This window comes from Triturus cristatus, chromosome 4_1 (assembly GCF_964204655.1).
Source record: "Triturus cristatus chromosome 4_1, aTriCri1.1, whole genome shotgun sequence".
Taxonomy (NCBI): Eukaryota; Metazoa; Chordata; class Amphibia; order Caudata; family Salamandridae; genus Triturus; species Triturus cristatus.
In genome coordinates this window covers 892266655-892288710 of record NC_140585.1, presented here as the reverse complement: position 1 = coordinate 892288710, position 22056 = coordinate 892266655, and the positions used below count along the sequence as shown (strand labels likewise).

Below are 22056 nucleotides of genomic sequence, written 5' to 3'. Positions count from 1 at the left end.
AACTTTAAAGGCCAGGATGTCAGGATTATTAACTCTTCGACCTGATAGCCTGTCTGTTGTCTAAACCAAATAATCAGCCCCCCACAGGGGTCCCCCTTTATGTCTAGCAGTTGCCAGTTTACCGAAGGACAGATAACCAGGACAAAAAATCATGTTCACTGACCAGGTTTCCTGGAAAACAATGATGTCATGTCCCTCTATGAAACATGACCAATCAGATGACGTAATCTTAGATGGTAGGCCGGCAATATTCCAATATATCAATGTTACTGAGGAAGAGGTCGGACTACCACCCAAAGCTAGGGGAATCGGGATCTCTGTACTCTCTAGATGGTTGGAACTTATTATCTGTAATCCCGCATTAGTGACGGGAGAGAGACTATGCAGAATATCAGTGTTCTCTGCCAGAATTGGGATGACTGATTGTAGTCAGTCGCATGCATCGAGGTCAGACAGAGGGGCAAATCTATTAGCAAAATTTAAATCTAAGGATCTATATATGCTTCTTGGGGGGCCCAGGGTGTCTCGCTACACTTGGTGGGCTCCTCCCTATTAAGGGGTGGGGATGGGGTCTATAGAAGAACCCTAATGGCAGGACAGAGATTTTGTCAGAATTACTTTCTGAGTTTTTACCCACTCGATCCAAGAGAAGTCTAACAACGCACACATTATTAAAGTTGGCAACTACACAATCTCCCCTCCCTTCTTTCCTGGAGGGTCCTTTCCAAGCAGATCGTCTGGCCATGATCATCTGATTATAAATATCCCCGTCCCAAATCCCAATACCCTTCAGTTGTGTGGTCAACCAGTGCATGACTTTAAATAGTAATTGTTCAGTGGTTTCAGTCTGTCCTTCCGGCAATACTGGGACATTCCTCAGGAAGAATATCGGCGCAGTGGCGCGTTTCGGAAGCATGCAGAGGAGCTTGGCTGTTTGAATGAGTTTGCTGCTTTTTAAACATAAAATTATCATTCAAGTGTCACGGTAAGCGTTGGCTCACGCGTTTTAGTGCAATGTTAGTTTAAGTTAAGGGATAATTGCGGGAGGTTGAGGAATGAAATACTGCTGCCATTTCATTGTTGCCACAGGGGTACCACTCATAGTCACGAGGGTGTTAGATATATACACGCAATGGGGTGCGTAAATGGGCAGGTCTATTTTGCAATGATAACAATGTCTTGATGTACAATTTTGTTTCGTTGTATTATTTAGTAAACAAGTTGGTATCAGTTATATATTTATATATGTAATTTTGCATTTTAGATACCCCTGACGAAGGGATCCTATTCCCGAAATGCATTGGGTGTTTTTAATAAAGTGGCATTTGGACATCAGAACGCCTCCTATGTTCCTTTGGAATGAATAAAATGGATTGAATGGAAAAATGAAAAAAAGAATAAGGAGTAAATTAAGGATTAAGCGTTTAAGCAAAGAATAAGAATATTTGATTGATTGGATTCATTTCAGTACATGGCTGTGCATCTTGAAGTAGCACCGAAGAAGGTGTTAAAAGTGTTCTGTTATGTTGTGTCGCGCAACTGGGCGGAGCGCGAATCATGTTTGCACGCCAAAATAATTTAAAAGAGTACACGATTTCAAGTTTTGGAGTACGCCGGTGTGCATCTCACTACTTTATTCACATTCCTCAGGACCACCACCAGCGGAGCGGCTGCCGGAGGAAGGTGTAGGGTCAGAGGACCTTCTAAAGCTGTACTATGATCTGATCTTCCATGCTTCGTCGATGGTTCTGGACCATATGTCCCTGGTACAGAACTGTTCTGTCTTGCTATAGCGCAGCTAGTATTTGGGTTTGCCATTGGCGCGTTATTAGCTGCTGTCGCTGCGGAGGAGCGTTCATCACCCGGAGAACTTGAGATGGATTGAGCGAATTCACTCGACATGTTCCCTGTCTCAGCGGTGTTATCAATCATAGCAGCTGTAGGAACATCTAGATTGGTAGCTGTGGTGAGGGTCTTCCTAGAAGATAACTAGTTCATTGCAGATAGTTTTGTGGATTTGGGTTTGACTGAGGCAGTGATACTCAACTTGCAAGGTATAGGCGCTGATGGCAACTTGGTTTGAGCAAATAGTCCCTCGAGTGATTTTAGCCGGGGGGACTCTTTATGCTGCATTTATAGACCTAAAATCAGCAGGGAAGCAGGGATGCCCCCCGAGCTCCTATTTATTATCATTAAACTGCATGAGTCTAACTATGCCCAGGTACGGTGGGGACAACAGGGCGAATTAACGGATCACTTCCCAGTAAATAAGGGGGTACAGCAAGGGTGCGTTTTGGTCCCTACACTTTTCTCCCTGTTTATAAACAAGGTTATCTCATATTATACTGCCTACCCAAATGATGCCCCTACTCTTGCCGGCTTGAGGGTTCCATTGTTAATGTTTGCAGACGATACTTTAATTCTGTCTAAAACTCAATCCGGTCTTCAACGTGCCGTCAACAGATTTACTGTTTTTTGCAACGACCATGAGCTAGTAGTTAACGTCGATAAGACCAAGTTCATGGTGTTGTATAAACATAAAATAGTAAAAGGCAGAGTAATTATGAACAATGCGTCCCTGGAGCAAACTGACACCTTCACATATCTGGGTGTAACAATGGGTAAGAGGATGAACTGGAAATCCCAGATAGATTTGTTAGTCCTCAGGCATAACCAATTAGCAGGTGCCTTACTATAAGAACACCGACTCTCCCATACTAAACCGGTAGGTAAAGGGAAAACTAGGGCATTGATAATTTATGGTGCAGAACTCTGGTGTTTCGAAAATCTAGCTCCCCTAGTCCTTGCCCAAAATAAGTTCCTGAGATCACTAACTGGTCTCCCTCAATCGACCCCTCTTAAACCCTTACTATTAGATTTGGGATGTACTTCATTTGAGGAGGCAGCGGGTTTTAGACCCCTGGCTTACTGGAGACTATTATGGACAACACCGGAGCTAGCACCATATGCTAATGCAGTAAAGCATATTAGAGAAGCAGACAGGTCTTCAAAAATTAATTGGCTACAAAAGATCAAGGGCACATTACTTGATATGGGGCTCAGCAATCTGCGGGAGAATCCAGTAGGGAATTGGTTTCCAAGTAAAAATGATTACAAAGCACTTTATAGGGACATGGTCAGTCATAAGTCCATGTCATTGGTGAGTAGCACCTCCTTGACGGGTATCTTTTTAGAACACAAGTATGTATTCAGGCCTGAAGCATACGGGGATTTCATCGTGAAACCTTGTAATAGGAAATTATATCACCAATTCAGAGTGGGTACCCTCCCCATAAAATCCTTTACGTCAAAGTGGCATAATGTTTTAGACACTAAGTGCCCTATGTGCTTAACTATGGAAGAGTCTAAGGCTCATGTATTGTTTGTGTGCCCAGCATATAAGGGTCCTCGACACAAATGGCTCAAGCCGATCTGTTTAAATCTTGGCACAAGATCCTGCCAAACAGCATTGCGTATTTTGAAAACAGATACACGCGAAGACGTAGCGTAGCTATAGCTATGGTGAAGTTTCTGAGCTGGACATGGGCCCTTAGAAGAACCAGTTTGGAGGCTACCGCAGTTACTACTCTGCATTAATTAACCTGCATATATATTTAGTGAGGTGTATCCTCTGTGTACTGTACTCCAATGAATAATCTGTTTTTTTATTTGGTGATTTACATTTTTCTTTTAATCCTAAGGATATCAATCCTAGCCATTATTTTTATTACCATCAAATGTTATTAAATTCTTTTATATAGAACCGTACAATTTTAACAAAAAATTCCTTTTCTAATGATATTTAAAGGAACTCTAAATTGAAAAGACTATTTCCTGTGGTATTTTATGGTATTGCATGTATTATATTTCTGTCTTTTATGATTGAAAATATCGAATAAAGACTAATTTGATTTGGAATTACTATCCACTAGCAATGTTATATTACAAAAAAATGTACTTGCCATTACCTTTATTAGATGGTTTAACTTGTCAGAAAAATAAAACATTACCTTAACTCTTATTGTTTATAATTCTGTAACACGTTTTTTTCACTGTTAATATCAAATCTGTGAGTGGAAAGACAGTGTTTTAAGAAACTGCATCAACCCAGAGCAGAAATCATTATTAGTTAGGATCTACCATATTATCCCAGCTACTTACGATAGTTTTTCAATGGCGCATTTCTCGTCTCCAAGAATGCTTCCCAAGATTTCTCCAGCTTTCTCCGTCAGTTCGTTGGAACTTAGTCTGAAAAGATAATTTGACACAAAAAGTACAGTAAAATGCTGAGACCTTAGGAATGGATTTTACATGTTTTAGAGAACAAATCAGTTTTATTTTCCATTCACAGACTTCGCAGAGAATGCTACTCCAAGACCAATTAAGTGCCATTGGTAATGAAATATAAGCCTAAGGATGACAGAAGGGCATATGGTGTGTCTTTTAAATTTTCAATCAGAATTACATGCAGCTAGGTATCTGTCCCTCGTACAATCACCAAATTGTTCAGGCAGGTGGTTTTGGCAGATTGGCAACATAATTTTTCAGGTTTGTTGTCTCCCTCACAGGTATTCGCAAATACTATCTTTCAATACTACACATAGTTTCACATGTTCTGCTCCCACGCCTTCTTTCAACATTCTACTTCTCCAGCAAATTCACCTATTGAGAAGACGGGGATGGGGGGTTCTTCATGGCTACTAGCCAGTGTGAGTGACTGAAAGACATCTAGTGTGTCTTTTGAATTAGGAGTTGAGATAGTGACAGCAAGGTGCCTGTCCTTGAGAATCATTGAATCTAGTCAAAGATGGTGGCAACTAGGCACTAAAAATCCTGGGCTTTGTAGTCCTCCTCACAGGACTCTGTGCTAACGACACTCACATCAACGTTGTAAACTTACGTTTATTCCCAAGATAGCACAGAGAGTGAACGCCACCTTTGCAGCCACAGAGCAACTGCCGTTCGTGGAATCTTGGCGTCTTGAGTCTCTTTTCACTTTCCCTGCACACGTCACACCCCAGGACCTAGAAAGTGATCTGCTCTCCATGCAGGGCCACCAGAAATTCTCCCTCACACATTTTTAGTCAAGGTTTGGCCATGGTGCCCTTCATGTGCAAGATTGATAATCCTGGGTCTCAAGCCCTCAGGTGGCACAAACATATCATTCCTCATGAGGACTTTAGGATTACTCATGCTCAGTTTGTCCAACACCTTCACAAACACTCTGAACGGGGGTGCCAAAGCTTTCCCTCCGCTCCCCGAGAACTAACATACATTACACACATTTAAGAACATTCTGATCCATAAAATCACAACTATCTTCAGTCGATAAGGCACAACCAACGCACTCCTCAACATCAGCCAAAGAAGCCACAACACCCTCTTGCTCCCAAGATGAACACAGCCTATGCTCACCAGTGCTCTTCAAATTCAAATGAGACGAACAATCGGTCTGTGCATTTTTCCACCCAGGAATGTGAGTCACATGGTACCAATATTAATGGAGCCCTGAAGCAAGTCTGGCCAGTCTTGCAGACCCTTTACCTGCACCTCCAAGGCTCAACACCTTAACTAAGGGCTTGTGGTCAGTGCGAATATAAAAGTCATCACCCCACAAGAAGGTTCTGAAATGCTCCACTGACAAAGCCGCTGCAAGAGCTTCGCGCTCAATGACCGAATTTTTGCTCTTGCATTCGTACAAGGAGCATGAGGCGAACGCCACTGTTTTCTCCACACCCACATGCATTTGGAAAAGCACAGCCCCTGAACCACAAGCACTGGCATCAACTGTTAGAAAGGTTTTAAGACGAGTGTCAAAGTGTGCCAGAATACCTGCCTCGCAAATGTCCTTTCTAATCAAAACAAAAGAGTGTTGTTGGATATCGCCCCATACAAAAGGACACCCTTTCCTCAACAGAGACCTGAGAGCCTCGGTGTTGGTGGTAAAGCCCCTTAAAAATGTGGCATAATACTTGATTAAACCCATGAAGGACCGTAACTGGTCCTTGTCATGGGGAATGGGGCATCAAGTATTATGCCAAATTTTGTAAGTGGCTTTACCACCAACACCGAGGCTCTCAGGTCTCTGTTGTAACATCAGCCACGGACAAAACCTCACCAGGGGCGTGGGGATCGATGACAATATGAAGGTCAAATTGGTGTCCCCAACCCAAGATCAGGGGACCATCTTCTGCTACGTAGATCTTACCCACAATCTGCCTAGACTTAAAGATGATAGGAGAAGAAAAGTAGCAGAAAACAACAATTCTCTCCCCTTGGTAACCCCTGGGATCAATGTCCTTAGGTAAGAGCGGAACTGGAGGCCACTCATTCTCCCACATCCACCTTGGTACAATAGTATACAAAGAACCACAGTCCACCATCAGTTTCACTTGCTTGCCAAGGATCCCAAATTATGCTTTAGGACAACACCTCTTCTCAATTATACTGTTACCCGGAAGGACCATCAACACACGGTCTTCACCGTCTCCCTAGAGACTGAAATTCTCTGTCACATCAACCCTGGATTTGTTGAAGTTTCTCCACATATGGGCGTAATGACCTCTCCGCCCGCACTTCATGCAATCTTGCTTTGAAGCAAGGCACCACTTTGAGTCACTCGGATGAAAAGCGCTACCACACCCGGAACAACCTTTGTACTTGGTGGACCTTAGAGCCTTTGGATTGGGCTTGCCGACAGAGACTTTGGTGGTTTCTTCCTTTTTTCCAATAGCAGCCACATCACCTTCAGAGCCCTCTTTATTGCAAATTTCCTTCATGCATCGTTCGGACTCTTCAACAACCTTAGCAATGGAAATGGCATCTTCAAGGTGGGGTTCTTGGCAGACCAAAGGCGTTCTTGAGTTTTCCTGCTCTGACAATGAACAAACAGTTGGACCCTAATATGTTCATCAGTCATCTGCCCAAATTTGCATTTTATTGACAACTCCCGTAGACAAGAGACAAATTCATCCAATGTTTTGCCCGACTTTTGGGGCCTGGTGTAAAACTTGTAGTGAGACATTACAACATTCTCTTCCTTGGCAAATCTATTCTCCAGATGCAGCTTGGCCTCCTTAAAAGGCATCCACCTCAGGCTGATTGTCATTTCCTAAAATTTGAGGTGAGTATTTAAAAATGCGATGCGCCTCTTTTCCAATAGTACCTAACAACAACGCTTTCTTCCTTTCAGGTGAAAATTCGAGCCCATCTAGAGCTATGATGTAATTGTCAAATAAGTCAATACATTCTTCCCATTGCTTCGACGGTTGACCTGGTTCAGCCAGAAAGGGAGGACAAAGCATAATGGAGGAAACAACCATATTCGCAAGCAACAGACAGTTCAGAGAGGCACAGCCGGTACACAGCAAAAATTAAAACAGCAAGCAGGGGGAGAGTGTAGAATTTCCCAATGCTGGAGGTTCCACTTGCCAGAAGGCAGGCTCCTTTCCTCTGAAGAGTCATGTGAAGAAGAATCAGCCAGCGCCGGGAAAGGATGAGGTAAGATGTGAGGGCAGGACGCATGAGCTAGCGTCTCACACCTCTCACAATGTAGCGCAGGAGCTTTCAGGCAGTGGGGAACATACACGATGCTGAGCGCTGGAAAGAAAGGTTAAACTCACCACAGGTGTCGGGAGGATTGTGTAGATCAACAGCAGCCCCCTACTTAGAAGCAACAGGGGTGAACAGGTAGACGCTTCAACACAGCGGGCCTCACATGCTGCTGAGCCCACGAAATTGCCACTAAGCACTTGGGACATCTCGGGGTAGCCGGAGACAGCGGGCAAATGAGGCGGGCAGCGCAAGAAGACAGAGAGAGAGAGCTCCTGACCTCAGGAGCCGATCAACGCCATTAACAGCAAACTTCAGAAAGCCAGGCAGTTACGGGTCAGAGCTTCCCATGTCTCGCGCTTCACGCTTCCGTGCTGGGTGTCACCAAATGTGGCTGGTGATCGTCGCCAGTTTATTCCCAAGATAGCACAGAGCGTGAACGCCACTTTCCCCAGCCACGCAGCAACTGCCGTTCATGGATTCTTGGCGCGGTGGCAGTACAAAAAGATGGAACACTGGAGAAAAGGGGAACAAGCACTGCTACAAGCAAGTGCACATTACAACAGACTCACAAAACAATGTCTCTCTGTAGTCCACACTCTTTCCTGTAGTTGTCTGCCCATCACTTGCTTTTAACCTGAAATGTATTACTGCTTAGGTCTGGATTCCCATAGTTGGTATTCTAGTAAATCAAGTGGAGTTAATATTTTATTCTAGAAAAAGCTGAGTGGAAACATCAAACAATTAATGCATGAATCAGAAGGTAGACGGTTAATACTTAAAACTGAAATTCATAGCTTCTCTAGAAATCTTTTAAATGGACACCTACACTGTTCAAAAGCTTCGTCGCTACTGAATGAAACAGAAGATGCACTAATCACATTGCAAACAGAAAACTAGGGTTGATTGTTATCTGACTCTCAATCCGCTGTTAGATAAAGGTTCTACTACAAGGAACAACATGGCAAACAGCAGAGCACAATTTTGCAGTTGATGTAACACATAAGAGCTAGTGGGGGTGAAGAATCTGACAGGAAGTAATTGCACCTTCTATTCTCGTGTACAAAAGACATATTCAAGAACGGATTGATTTCTTAAAGATAGAAACGTAAAACAGAAGTTGGTGGATGTAAAATTAGACAATATACTAATACAGGACTATTTCCCTTTAATGCTTTAAACATTCGTAATACAGAGAGATGCATACTAAACCCTAGGATTCTAGATAATAAAAACTTTGAGCAAAAACTGACTACAAACATCAAAGAGTTTGTAAAGACTAACATCAGTATTGTGACTTCGCAAACGTCCTAACTGCAATGTTTGTAAGGCTGAAATGTTCTTCAAATGTAAGCTCATAGCAGAAATGTCAAGAACCAAAAAACTGAAAGAGACAAAACTGGAATCTCTGAATAATCAGCCAAAGGATATAAATGAAAAGATATGGGGCTGATGGAATTAACAGTGAATTAGAAATGTAATTAGAATAATGATAATTCGATCGAATACATCTTATATTAGAAAACAGCATGTGGAGAAGGGGAAATAAATTATAAACGTTTACTTAGAAATTGAAGCAACAGGAAAATGGAAGGATAATTGAGTCAATTATATCTCCACACAGATGGAAATATCAGAGTCAAATCTACAGTAAGTGGTGAAAAATGTGCAGATTTTTACATAAAGGTTATAAGAGGAACATGAAATGAATATGAAGGCCATGCAGGCCTTTTTGACAACAATCCATGACAACATCTTAAACTGAAAGCATGGAGCAAGAGATAACTAAAATAGAAATTACTAAATCAATTAATAATGGTAATAGAAAAATCCCGGACCGGATGGCTCACTGGCAGATTTTTATGAGCTTTACAAGCTGGAATGGCAAGTTATCTTCTTTTTAATTACTATTAAGAATGGAAAATGATCATAATCTATGCACAATTCATATGTAACACAAATACCCAAGCCCATAAAGGATGATTAACATTTTGCTAACTGTTGAATAACATTGCCACTAAATGTTGTAGCAAAAATATTGTATCCAAGGTATGGACTAGTAGATTGAACAAAAATTTTGAAAGCAGATGATGTGGATCAAGCAGATTTCATCAAAGTTGTTCTGGCAGTAATAATATTAGACAAATGTGAGATTTGACACTTCACAAAAGCAAAACTTACCCATCATATTATCTTACGTGTGGAATGCGAAAGGGCTTTTGATAAAGCAGTTTGGTTTTATTTAACAGAGTTATTGCATGAATTGATCTCTGGTATTAATTTCATCAATGGAATGAAAGCAATGCGACACATACCAAAAGTGAGTGTTAACATCTATATAGTCGTTAGTGAAGGCGAGGGAATCAATAACATTAAGGCCTATTTAAGCGCTCCCCCCAACCTGGAGGATGCACTCGCAATTAAATTTTCTCTGAAATAAGTAAATACAGCTATAATAGAAACTGTGAGCAGCAAAGCCTTCAGCCATGATTGGGTCCTACTGAACCTTTACAAGTCGAATATCTATCTGTTGGGTCCCATACTTACCAATGTCATAAAGACCGTGGGCAAATCAGGTAACTTGACACAAGTCAAAATACATTTATACTCATCTTTAAGAGGAGCAACTATAATGATCCCTGTTGCTATAGCCCAATATCCTTCCTGGATTCATTGGTTAAGGTATAGGGGCAAATACTCCTTGCCAGACTAGAGGATTAGCCAGAGAAAAAGCGGACTTTTATGGACAAGGCTCTCCCCACTGTCGAAAGAGACCTTGCACCACCTCCAAGTGAAGACGCCATTCGTGATCCATCATGCACCTGCAGCTGACTTCATCGCCCTGGCATTCAGTGAACCTGCCAGGTGTTGAACCCCCAGGGATATGCCCTGATGTTCCTGTCATGTCCAGAGGCGGAGGGCCTCCTGACAGAGTCCACCACCCCAGCCCGCCCTGTTTGTTGCAGTACCACATGGTGGCGGTGTTGTCCGTGAACACCTGCACTACTCTTCCCCAGACAGAGGGAAGGAATGCCTTGGGGGCAAGACGGATCGCCCGGAGCTCCTGAAGGTTAATATGGAGCCCGGACTCCGCCGGAGACCAGAGGCCTCTGATCTCCGCCTCTCCCATGTGGCCACCCCATCCCAGAAGAGACGCGTCTGTCACCACTGTGTGTTCTGGTTGGGGAAGGGAGAGGGGAATGGAGAGGGATCTGCCATTGACCCAATCCTGGTTCGTGAGCCACCACTGCAGTTGTCGTGCAGTGCCCTCCGAGACCTGAATGCAGTTGGACATATTCCCCTGATGCTGCCCCCACTGAAACTTCAGGTCCCACTGCAGAGCCCGCATATGCCACCTGGCATGATCGACCAGCAGGATGCAGGAGGCCACGAGGCCCAGCAGCCTCAGGGTCAGTCTGACCGAAACCCGGAATAGAGGCTGAAAGATCAGAATCCTAGCCCGAATATCCCAGACTTGCTGTTCGGGAGGATAGGCCCCAAACTGTGTCGTGTCCAGAAGCTCTCCGATGAAAAGGAGCTTCCGAGAGGGAATCAGGTGTGACTTCGGCACACTGATGGAGAACCCCAGTGAATGCAGGAGGTCGACCATAGTCTGGAGGTGGGAGACGACTTCCTGGGGCGAGCCCGCCTTCAACAACCAGTCGTCGAGAAAGGGGAAGACTGAAACCCCTGATCTGCGCAGATGAGCTGCGACCGCCGCCATCACTTTCGTGAACACCCGAGGGGCATTGGTAAGGCCAAAGGGTTGCACGGTGAACTGAAATTGCCTGTGGCCTACCGTTAACCTCAGGTAATGCCGGTGGGCCGGCAAGACGGGGATGTGAAAATAGGCGTCTTGCAAGTCCAACGTTAACATCCAGTCTTCCGGGTTGAGGGCAGACAAGACCTGAGCAAGCGTCAACATCTTAAACTTCTCCTTTCGGAGCAAGCGGTTGACGTTTCTGAGATCCAAGATAGGACGCAGGCCCTTGTCCTTTTTGGGAACCAGAAAGTAGTGGGAATAACAATCACGACCTACTTTTGGGACAGGAACGCGCTCAATGGCTCCCTTGGCCAAGAGAGCCGTAACTTCCTGCTGGAGAAGGGCTAGATGATCCTCCGACATGCAGTGGTATTGCGGTGGTATGGTTGGAGGGGTAGCCTCGAAGGGGAGGGAGTAGTCCCTTCGGACTATCTGCAAAACCCACATGTCTGACGTGATGGTACGTCAGTGGGGTAGGTGATGGCGAATCCTGCTGCCCACTGGTGTTTGATGGGCCTGAAATGTCAGACTAGGAAGGTTTGGAGGCTGCTGGGACGGTTGTTCACATGTCCCAGGCTGCGCGAAGGTTGGGTAACTTGCTGCGGCCTGTGGCTCTGGGTGGGACGTAGCGGGGCACCCCTTCTGTAGCCACGAAAGAGGCGAAAAGCGTACCGCGCTGGGCAACTGGAGAGGCCCAAGGACTTGGCCGTAGCCTGTGAGTCCTTGAAAAGCTCTACAGTGTTGTCTGCTTTGTCGCCGAAAAGTCGACGACCATCAAAGGCATGTCCATGAGGTTATTCTGGACATCCCCAGAAAAGTCAGTCGATCTCATCCAGGCGTAGCGTCGAAGAGCTACCGATGTAGAAATCGTCCTACCCAGAGAGTCAGCAGTATCCAGCCCACAACAGATGGTAAACTTGGCCACATCTCTCCCATCGGCAATAGCCTGGGAGAGCACTGTCCGGACCTCCTCCAGACACTGAGGCAGCACCTGTGCAACCGAGTCCCACACAGAGTGGGAATACCGTCCCACTAGACATGCAGTGTTTACCGACCGCAGTCCCAAGCTGGCGGAAGAGAAAACCTTCTTTCCAAGATGATCCAGCTTCTTAGATTCCCTTTACGGTGGAGTTGTAGGGAATGCGCTTATGGAAGTAGTTGCTTGGACCACCAAGCTCTCAGGGGTGGAGTGGGGTCACCCGAAGCCGGGCGGTGGCATCAGGCAATCGTCCTATCCACCGGAGCCCCCGTGTTGGGCCTGGACCACGTGCCCAAAAGGACATCAGTAAGAGCTTCACTGAACGGAAGCAGAGGCTCCAAAGAGCTCGCCACCGGCTGAAGCACCTCTGGAAGGTTAGTCCTGACTGCCACTGTAGGGAGTTCGAGGTTGAGAGCCTCGGCTGCCCTATGCAACACCACAGCGCATGACGCTCCTTCCTCCGTAGCCACGGTTGGAGGGGACAAAATGCCAAGGTCATGGAAGATGTCCAGACCACTGGCATCCCCCAGTTCCTCTCTCCAATCCTGCTCAGATTCTAGCTGATCAGTCAGAGGGTCACCTGACTCCTACCAGTCATCCTCCTCATCCTCTGGGTGCCAATCTGGCCTAAAAGGGACACCAGGAGTGAACAGGGGCACAAAAACCCCACTCAGTGCCGGTCCGGCTCCGGGTCAGGATGGAGGCCGTGGTCGTCACCGGCCGGGGGCCGACTGGCATCGAATGCAGTAATAGTGCCGGAGGAAGCGGCGCTGGTGGAGCCGCAATCAGGTCAACCAGCGCTGATCTGGATCCAGGCCTGGATCCACGGGGGGGCCTGCAGCGCCGGGGCCATAGCCTTCAGCGGAGAAGGCCTAGGTCCCCCAACCGAGTCCGCGGGGCCCGAAGGCGAGCCGGCAGGTTCGGGCCGCCCAAAGATGACATGCATCGCCTCGTAGAACGCACGAAGCTGGGCGGGAGTCGCTCTGGGTCCCGGGAAGGGAGGGAAATGCGGAGTCAACTCTTCGGGGTCTGCACGCGGAGCCGTGGGAGGGGCATCACCTGCATTCCTCGACGGGTCGGCGGACCGACGAGGAGAAGTCGAAGAGCGACAATGCTTCTGCGACTTCTTATGCTTCGACTTACCTGACCCTGAGTGCGAAGACTTCGATGACTTGGACGAACGGTGGTGGCTCTGCGACCGATCCCTCGACCTCCCTCGCAACTGGGACCTCGAACGGGGCAGAGCCGCCTGCCAGCGCTCAAGTAGTTTCCCGTAAAGCCTTTGGCGCCATCGTATGGCACTTGGAGTACTACAGGCAAAAGAGGCACACGCGGTGGGGATCCGTCACCGACATCAGTCTGTGACATGAACCGCATGCCTTGAAGCCGAGCACCCATCGTGCACCAGGAGTTGATGAACTCAAAAAAGAAGTCGACAAAAGTCGAGAAAAATGTCAGTCAAAAATTGACTAGAGGTACCGCTCTCTCTGGATCTGCACTGGCTGGCGCGGAAAAAGAAAGAACGGACGTCGGCGTGCGAGGGAAGCATCTAAGTAGCTACTGCGACATCATCCCGGCGACACGATGCCAAGGACGAACACGGAGCCGACCAACGCCACCTTCCGACGGGTAGATGTACTGCTGACGAAAAACTTTCCGGATCCAGTCTGACACCTGGGGGTAATTCTAAAGTAAGGAATCGATAACTAACGTGTTTCTTTCAGATCTCTCATTACTGTTTAGTAAATACACGTTGTGAAATATGTTATGTTAATTTATTTTTAAAGCGCAGCGATTACCCAGAGGTGTTTTGGCGCAAGCTCGTAACAGACCAACCTAACTATGTCAGTATCAGCAGATATACTTTCTATAAAATTAAAAAAACTGGTTTTTAAGGCTTTCCTAAAAGACATGACATTTTTCATTGTATTTAAATGAATAGGTAGGGCATGCCACGAAAGTGATGCACTGTAGATGAAGCTTCTTACTCCCCAGGACCTTGTATGCTATGGAAGACCTCAGGGTTCTTGATGGCTTGTACCACTTGAATTTGTTCTTCAGGTAGTCAAGACCCATCCAATGCAGTGCCTCAAAAACAATGCAGACAGACTTGAATACCACTCTCTGTCTTATTGGAAACCAGTGAAACCTTTTTAGAGCACCTTCATGCAAAGAAACCGATTTATACATGTCAAAGCAATTCTTACAGCTGACATACACGATACATTTATTCTTCAAGACAATATTTCGTTGTACAGATTATATATATATATGTAACACATAAGTATTCTTAAATAACCCTAATCAACCAAGCAAATGTAGAGAGAGAAACAGCAGATCTCTTTTCTTGTGCAGCAACTTTAAAAAGATTCCATCTTCTGAAAAAGTGCCAGTGCCTCATTTGGTTAAATACGTTTACATAAGAGCGTCATTCATTATACAGATAATAAATAATCAAATAAATATTCACATATGTCCCTAACAATCCGGACCGGGCGAATATAGAAAAAAATACAGCTCATCACTTTTCTGATGCAGCAACTTTACAGAGGATCCTTATCCTGATAAAGTGTGAGTGCCTCGAATAATTAAATACAATAACATTATTCTAAAAATTGCATGAAGCACTATGAATATACAAGAGGCCATCATCCCTATGAGTTGCATGAACACTCAAGCTGGAAGAGAGTGTTGCGGTTGGAATCTGGTGAGAAGAGCTTGTATGCTCGCTATCCTGGCGGGACTGGGATAGGCTAGCGCCCTTGAGGTGTCTATTGTGGCACCGAGGTATTGTGTGTGGGACGGTTGCAGCTGGGACTTGGCGTGGTTTATTGTGAACCTCAGGTCGTGAAGCTGTTGAATAGAGGCGTGAGTGTGTTGTACACACTGATTGTATGAGCTGGCTTTTATGAGCCAGTCGTCTAGATATGGGAAGACATGTATGTGTTGTCTTTTAGGTGTGCTGCTACCACCGCTAGGCACTTGGTAAACACTCTTGGTGCTGTGATGACTCCGAATGGGAGTACCTTGAATTGATAGTGCTGACCGTCCACTACAAATCTGAGATATTTTCTGTGAGCGCTGTGAATGAGAATGTGGAAATAGGCGTCCTTGAGGTCTAGAGTAGCAAGGAAGTCGCCCTGGGAAAGCAGAGGGAGGACCTGCTGAAGTGTGACCATGTGGAAGTGGTCTGAGTGTATGTATAGGTTTAGGGGTCTGAGGTCTAAAATAGACCTTAGAGATCCGTCCTTCTTTGGTATGAGAAAATAGAGGGAGTAAACGCCCTTGTTTTGTTGGTGCAGGGGAACTGGTTCTATTGCACTTTTTTGTAGGAGGGAGATTACCTCCTGCTTTAGCAGTAACAGATGTTCTTGTGACATTGGACGGTGTTTGGGTGGTATGGTTGGGGGGGGGGTAGATATTAGTTAGAGACAGTAGCCTAATTGAATTATTTGGTGCACCCACCTGTCTGAAGTGATGTTTGCCTAGGCAGGGATGAATTGGTGGAGTCTTCCCCCGACTGGAGTGGAATGGTCTGGGGGAAGTGGAGGGAAATCATGGGGTGGGGGTGGAGGCAGAGCGGGAATTGTTGTTTTTGCCTCTGCCTTTGCTGTTGTTCCCCCTGTAGTCACCCCTTTGGTATCCTCTAGTAAAGGTGGATTGGGTGGGAGCCTTGTAAGAGGTGGAGGGGCTATCAGAGGAGTAAATTCTATGTGTGCTTCTGAAGGATGAGCGACGAAAGGACCGTCTGGGAGCTTGCAACTGCAATGCTCCCATAGATTTGGCCGTGTCTGTATCCTTTTTCATTTTCTCAAGTGATACGTCCGCATTGGGGCCAAATAGGTGTTGCTCATCAAAAGGCTGATTGAGTATAGAACTCTGGACTTCGGGTTTAAAACCTGATATGCGTAACCAGGCATGCCTGCGCAAAAGGACACTGGTGTTTATTGCCCTTGAGGCGGTATCTGCTACATCTAGGGCACAACGGATAGAGGTGTTAGTGATGGTTTTACCCTCCTGTATGAGCTCATTGGCCCTGTTTTTATACCTGTCAGGGAGGTGCTGCATTATGGACTCAAGCTCATCATAATGTGCCCTGTCATACCTGGCTAACAGCGCTTTGGTATTAGCAATGCGCCAAATGTTTGCTGCCTGTGACGCTGTGCATTTGCCAGAGGCGTCCAGGAGTTTTGATTCCTTACCTGGTGGTGGTGCGTCACCTGATGTTTGGGAATTTTCTCTTTTCCTAGCATTAGAGACTACTAAGGAGTCTAGTGGTGCGGGCCCTTTAATGTATACTGGGTCAGTAGGAGCAGCCTTCTACTTCTTTTCTATTCTTGGATTGATGACCCGAGCTCTGACTGGGCCTTTAAAGATCTCTGGTGCATGCTTAATTACCCCTTTAAGCATGGGCAGAATTGAGGTGGACCTTTGTGTGGTATCAAAGGTGTCCATAAGAAAATCTTCCTCTACTGGGTCTGTATGAAGGGCAACCCGGTGGTATTGGGCAGCTCTGTGGGTAGGATCTGGACAAAACACTTCATCTGTGGGAGGCAGATCCTTTGGAGTCGAGGGCTTCGGTGCCGTAAGCTTTTTCGGTGTCGACTCGGTAGCGGTTCTAGGTTTGCAACCGTGTAGTTTGTGGTGTCTTTATCCGATGGAACCGGTTGTTGTTTTCTCGGTTCCGAGGTCTTTGGCTTCGAAGAATCGGAGCCTTTTGGTGGGTGTTTTTTAGTCGGCTTCGAGGGTGTTGTCGGTGCCGAGGAACCGGCGCTAGCCTTCGATGCCGAGTGCTTTGATGTGGAAGCAGCGGTCTGCGTGGATGAGGGCGAGGACGTCTTCTTCTTCAGTGCCGGAGTTTGTTTTTCGGCACCGAGGGTAGGCTGACTCGAGCCCGAGTCACCTAAAGGCTTAATAGGCTTCTTTACCGGGCCCGAAGGCGGGGCATGGGAAGCAGTGTCTCGGTGTGCACCTGGACCCGAAGGTGAAGGTGGTACCGAAGCCTTTTTTGAGAGTGTCGAGGGAGGGTGTGGGTCGGGGTCGACGTCTGTACTCATGGCTCTTTGAGCTGGAGAGATGTCTTCGACGTCGGAATCATCTGCTTCGGAGGCGCTGATGATGGCTTCTTCGACCCGACCCTGCTCCGGAACATCGACGCCTTCTTGAAAGATGTCGTCTGGGATCGAAGTTGATGAGCGCGCCATTGTTCTTCGAGCTCGTCGGTCCCGGATCGTCTTCTTAGAGCGGAAAGAGGCGCAAGCTGGACAGTCTCTGGCCTCGTGCTCCGGTGAGAGGCAGAGGTTGCACACCTTATGTAGGTCGGTGTGGGGATACTTCGACCCACATCAAGGACACTTTTTGAATGGCGTCCTTTCCATGAGCCTGAGATGAGGCCCAGGTAGGCCCGAAGGCCTTCGTCCTCGACCAGAATCGAAGACTTTGAAGTTGAAGGGTCGCGTGGATTGGAAACGAGATCGAAACAATACCGTCGAGAAGGGAAGAATTGCGCGTCGAAAGAGAAAAACGTTAACGGTTGTGAACTGGAACGCAAGAACACATCCGAGCCAGATGGCGGAAAAAAACAGTCTGAGGCTGGAGCCGATGCCCATGTGCACTATGATTCAGAGGAGGAGTCACACACCTCGTGACTTTCCAAGACAAAAACAAGTGCAAACATCCGGGCCCAACACCAGATGGCGATCTATGCATAGTGTGTAATCTGCAGCTCATATGCCTCGAACATACAATCTCTAACTACTTCCTCCACCTGTCAGTCTATTTCAGGTCACCAATAAGACTCTCTGACCCTGGACTTGGTTAAACTTTGCCGAAGATGGCCATCATGTGCGAGATTGATCATTTTCTCATGTAGACAAGTGGGGGGAACTAATCTTTCACCCCTGTAAAGATTCTCCGCTACTATGCACAATTCATCCAGAATATTCCAAAAACCTTTAGCACACTGGGAATCATCAGGGAAAGAGGGCCAACCATTGACTACACAATCCATCACCAGTCTCCTGGACTCATCATTTGCAACACCCAAATCCCATTCAGGTTTGTTGAGAGCTGGTTCCTCGACCCATGTCACAGTAAGTTCATTTTTATCAAAGCTTAACTTGTCGAAAGGCATCCTGGACAGAAAATCAGCAAGGACATTCCTCAAACCAGGTAAGTATTGTACAATAAAATTGTACTCCCACAATCCCTCAATCCATCTCTTTATTTGTGTGTGGTGTTTTCCACATTCCTGCAAGCAAAAATGTGAACTAAAGGTTTATGATCTGTCTTCACAAAAAAAGGCAGACCCAAAGGTAAAATCTGAAATGGTTAATGCCCCACAATCATGCGAGCACTTCGCGCTCAATGACTGAGTAACGTTCTTCCGCTCCCTTGAGTGAGCGTGATGCAAAGCCAATCACTCTCTCATTGCCATCAATTATTTGGGAGAGTACCGCACCTAAAACATGCACACTTGCATCAGTGGTTAAGATGTTTTTTTTTTGTTACACCAGTGTCCTAACGTTGGCATACGGGATATTTCCTCCTTAACTTTGTTAAAAGCCACAACACATTCTTTGGCCCGGACAAAATCTGTGCCTTTTTGTTTGTAATAATCTCAATGGCTGCACAACACTCGCAAAATTCCTAATACATTTTTTTTTTTTAAAACTCTTTTTATTAACATTTTCATTTATAACCAATACTGCAATACCATAGCGTGTATTATCAAGTACATCATAGCTTGCTCGTGTCAGCCGCTGCAGCGCTTCAAAAGTTCCATTCCGTCTCCTCAGGACTCTAACACCCTCTTCCCCCATCGTGCCAAACATCTTGTGTGATACCACCACAGACACCCCAAGTTAGTCTGAGTCATCCGTGAGGGATTCATCCTGCGGGGGCTCACAAATGTTTCCTCGATAGTCATTCCACTTTCCCCATATCTTAGTCCATTTTTTGGGGCATCTTCTGTGCACATAGACCGCTTTCTCCGTCACCATTAGGTCGTCCATCCCTTTGCACCATTTTTGGAGGGTCGGAGCCTGCCTGGCTCCCCACAGCTGCGCAATGTCTCTTTTCGCCAACGCCATCCCCAACGCTACCCGTGTTTGCACTGTCTGCGTGATATCCGCTTCATCCCAAATATTCAAAATGCACCCCCTGGGATCAGGGACTAGTGTTGCCCCTGTGACCTGCGCAGCTGTTCGCATGACTGCCCTCCAATAGGTCTGGATGTGTGGACACTGCCATAGTATGTGCCAGAACGTGCCTGGTTCTCCGCACTGTCTGACGCAGAGCGGTGTGTCGGCTCTATGTAGTTTATGTAGTAGTGTCCTGGTGTAATAGGTACGGTGTAGTATCTTAAGTTGTATTAACTTAAATCTAGATGAGATCGCCACTTCTCGAGGTGATGCCAGCGCGTCCTGCCAATCCATCTCATCCATATCCCCCACGTCGGCCTCCCATTTAGTTTTGAGGGCTTGAGTCGGGTCCGGTTGGTTATTTACTAGTTTTTTATATGTGAGTGAGATAGCCTTCTTCGTCATATGATCAGTAAGGAGCCTGTCTTCAAGGGGTGTGGATTCTGGGAGCTTAGTGCCTTGTGGTATAAGCGCCGTAAGGGCATGCCTTATCTGTAAGTAGCGAAACGCCTCCGTGTCTGCCATCCCATAGCCCCTTTGCAACTGCTCAAACGGGACCGGGCTCCCCTTTTTCCACACATCCCCTACCTTTGAGATACCAATCAAATCCCACTGTTTAAACCCCTTCGTGTTTCGTAGCCTGCCCAGTGTATCGGTGTCCCAGAGTGGTGTCGCCTGCGTGATGACTCCTTCCCATCCCATCTCCTTCTGTACTGCGTGCCAGATCTTAATTGTGTGTGCTGTAGGGCCGATAAGATGCTTGTGTCGATTCCTATTGTACAGTATTCCCATTAGGTTATCCTCCCCCAGTAGGTGTCTGTCCATACGGTAGGCTGGGTCTCCCTGATCAGCATGAAGCCATTGGTTGATCACCATCAGGTGGGAGGCCCAGTAGTACAGCCTAATACATTTTTAATAGTATTCTGATAGTCCAAGAAACGATTTGACATGATCTTTGATTGATGATGTAGGAGCTTGTGAAATTGCCTCTGCCAAATCAATTTTGGGACTGATACCCTCACTGGAAATAGAGTGGCCAAGATAAGATAGAGAACTCACTCTAAATTTGCATTTTTCTCTCTTTAAGGTTAAACCACGCTCCTGAAGTCTTGACAGGACCTTGTCTAATACCATGTCATGACTAACCCTGTTCTTCCCAAAAACAAGTATTTCATCCTGGAAATACAGGACTGAATCTATACCTGCTAAAACCTCCTTCATCAACCTCTGGAAGCAAGCAGCAGCAGATGCTAGACCAAATTGCATCCTAATAAATCTGAAAGCTCCCAGAAGAGTGACAAAAGAGGTCAAAGCCCTCGATTCTTCATGTAAAAGAACTTGGTGATAAGCTAACGATAAGTCCATCATGCTAAAAACACAAGCATCGTTTAATTTGGCAAGGACTTCATTAATATTAGGTAGAGGTTGTCTGTCAACCCATATGCAATTATTCTGACTTCTCAAGTCAACACACATCCTAATTTTTTTCCCACTGTCCTTGGGCGCTAAAACAATCGGAGCCAACCATTCTGAGGACTTTATCTCTTCAATGACCCCTAATTCAAGTAATCTGTTGAGCTCCTGTTGTAATTTGTCTATCATGAGGTTGGGTACCTTCCTCGCTTTGTGGACTACTAGTTGCGTTTTTGATTTCAGAATTATTTTGTGTTTAAACCCGCTCAGTAATCCCAGTTTATCAATAAAAACTGAAGGAAATGTCTAAAATATTTTCAGATCTTCACCCTGCTGCATGACTAACATTACTTGCTCACAAGCAATTGGATTTAAAATGATACCAAGGTCCCTTTGGTGGTGGCATCCCAGCAGGTCATCACCTCTTTTACCGACATAGACTTTCCCTACAGTTACTCTACCCTTAAATGTGACAGACTGAGTAAAATAACCAATCAGATCAATGCTCTGTCCCCCGTAACCTACAGGATTGATATCAGGGGGCAGAAGAGTGATATTGTCCTTACCAAAAGTGCAATCCCAAATTTTTGTCACTCATTAGAGTGTAAGGAGAACCTGAATCTGCTAAAACAGAGACAGATTTGGCACCAATGTAGATATCACACTTTGTCATAATCACAACATCAGAGTCAATTCCCTTTACATCTTGGATGACACCGCTGGTGGTTTCAGAAATGGGGTGAATGGTTTGTTGGGGATAGGTTATTTGATCATCTATAACATTTACCCTGGTATTTCTGCAAATGCGTGCATAATGCCCCCTCTTCTCACAGTTCCTGCAATTTACATTTCTAGCAAAACAGTTGGGATAGTTGGGACCATGACTCTGACTACCACACTTGGTGCATCTCAGTTTTGGATCTTTACTGGGATAGGCATTCCATTTTGGTTTATCCTTTTTTCCTGACGTCTTGTCTTGTTTGCCGGTAATCTTTTGACCTACAGTTACTTGTGAATTTGGATCAGTGCTTTCACAATCACTGGGATGTACTGCAGTCATTGGGCGTAATTGCACTGCGCTTTCCTTCACCCTGCTCGAAGTGTTTTCTATACTCTTAACGATACTAATAGCTTCTTTTACATTTGGATTTTTTGCAAGAAACTTTTCTTGGATTCTAATGTTCGTGCAACGCACCAGTTGATCTCTT

General features: G+C 45.8%; 1 protein-coding gene across 5 annotated transcripts in view; it reads right to left on the bottom strand.

The window, feature by feature from the left end:
• The window catches only part of LOC146855745 (NACHT, LRR and PYD domains-containing protein 5-like), a 561293-nt gene that overhangs the window by 151214 nt on the left and 388023 nt on the right, over window positions 1-22056 (bottom strand). For all 5 annotated transcript variants that reach the window (XM_085653658.1, XM_085653660.1, XM_085653661.1 and 2 more), the window contains one exon: window positions 4162-4248. In XM_085653658.1, the coding sequence (XP_085509784.1) occupies window positions 4162-4248 (87 nt within the window). The remainder of the gene's footprint in view (window positions 1-4161; window positions 4249-22056) is intronic.